At 37.6% G+C, this 1,544-nt stretch overlaps 1 protein-coding gene across 2 annotated transcripts; it reads right to left on the reverse strand.

Annotated features, from left to right (window-relative positions):
• Nucleotides 1-215: 215 nt before the first annotated feature.
• Nucleotides 216-1,532, reverse strand: LOC138026777 (melatonin receptor type 1B-B-like). 2 transcript variants are annotated; one of them, XM_068874226.1, is made up of 2 exons: nucleotides 506-1,532; nucleotides 216-475 (listed from the first exon to the last, which is right to left on the reverse strand). In XM_068874226.1, the coding sequence occupies exons 1-2, from the start codon at nucleotides 1,449-1,451 to the stop codon at nucleotides 417-419; spliced, it is 1,005 nt and encodes a 334-aa protein (XP_068730327.1). In that variant the 5' UTR covers nucleotides 1,452-1,532; the 3' UTR covers nucleotides 216-416. The 2 variants fall into 2 exon arrangements, with proteins under 2 accessions (XP_068730327.1, XP_068730326.1); XM_068874225.1 differs by having other exon boundaries at nucleotides 216-1,532.
• Between the last annotated feature and the right edge of the window lie 12 nt (nucleotides 1,533-1,544).

Here is a 1,544-nt window from a genome sequence, read left to right on the forward strand (position 1 = left end):
GCAGTTTTAAATAGGCAGGTTCAACAGAATACTTTCTTCGATGTTTGATCAATTTTTGATAAGAAATTTAGCTTACCAATCTAATCTTTTAATTGCTTTGAAGAAAATGTTAGTTTACATTCACTTCGTTTTGACAGCATTCGTTTGTTTAATGCCATCGTTTCAATGGTAATGATAATTTGCCTTGATCCATCTGAAAGGATCACAGTCTAAACTTTTCGCTACTGGGACCTTTATTAACTTTGATGTTTGAAATAAAGGATACGACAATATAGGCATTATTCAAAAAGGATTAACTTATTCATAAGCTAATTACAATTCTACATCTTACAGCTTGTACTGATTATGTAACTGCTTCAGTAACCAAAGATGTAGCTCTACTTTTTTAATCATTTCAGAAATGCGTATTGACACCTTTATGAAATATTAACCGAAGGTATTGCTTCCTGACCACTCAAATCATAAACGGTTTTCCCTTCTCTACCTGGCTTAGATAACTGCTCAACTTCGACTGTTGAATGTTTTTTGCGAAAGAAAATTATCTTTTTATATTCTTCTCGAAAGTTCTTGTTTAACAAACCGTAGACAACAGGATTAATTACGGCTGAAAGATTTCCAAGAATGAGGTACAAAAAGTAGACCTGTCTAGGGAACGATACTTCCTCTCGAAATGTGTCCACAAAGTCTATAATGGCAATTGGAATCCAACAAGCGAAAAAGCCAAGAACGGTTATGAAGAGAATCTTAGTGACGTTTATATCTCTGGTAGTTATGCTGTTATGGCCGTTTGAAGATTTCAAATGGTTTTGGACGTTTTGTTTGTGACTTCTAATTTTCTTAAAAACAAGAAAATAACAGACAACCAAGGGTAAGGTAGGAGCCCCAACGTAACCATAAACCAGAAAATTTGATACAGATATCTCTGCCGTTTGAAAACAAAACATCTTTCCAGGATGGAAAACGTAGCGTCTTCCCGAAAGAAAATAAGGTAATGGCTCAACAGAAGCCAGGAAGACGCACACTCCTATCATGATCATGGTGTTTCGCTTGGTGAAAATTCTCTTGTAGTTCTTCGTTCGCACAATCCGATAGAATCGGTTTATGGCAGTCAGTGTTAAGATTTGCAAGGATCCACAGGCGAGAACTATCACAAAATATCCTTGGGCTTGACAAACGTCATCGCTGAAGGGCCAGTGACCGAGAATGGCAACAGTGATGGATTGCGTTCCACAAAGCAATGGAAGAAAAATGTCCGACAGAGCCAGAGACACAATAAAATAGTTTGGAATTGTTCTCAGTTGAGAATTTCTATAAACTGCCAGAAGAACGAACGAGTTTCCAGTTATCGCGACTGAAACAATCAACAGATAAACTGCTGTTTCGCAGATAACCCACGACAGCTCTCGGCTGTTCAGTTCCATGCTGAGGTCTTTTAAATTCATCGCAGCCATTGTTTATGACATGTGAACTAGCTCGTATCCTGGTTTTAAATGAATTCCTCTTGCTAGATTGAGTCACGTCCTAGGGTTTCAAACCTGATGTAA

This window comes from Montipora capricornis, chromosome 12, assembly GCF_036669925.1.
Source record: "Montipora capricornis isolate CH-2021 chromosome 12, ASM3666992v2, whole genome shotgun sequence".
Taxonomy (NCBI): Eukaryota; Metazoa; Cnidaria; class Anthozoa; order Scleractinia; family Acroporidae; genus Montipora; species Montipora capricornis.

Excerpts from the sequence above, each read along its gene's own strand:
- LOC138026777 (XM_068874225.1), bottom strand. The coding sequence starts at position 1,451 with ATGGCTGCGATGAATTTAAAAGACCTCAGCATGGAACTGAACAGCCGA.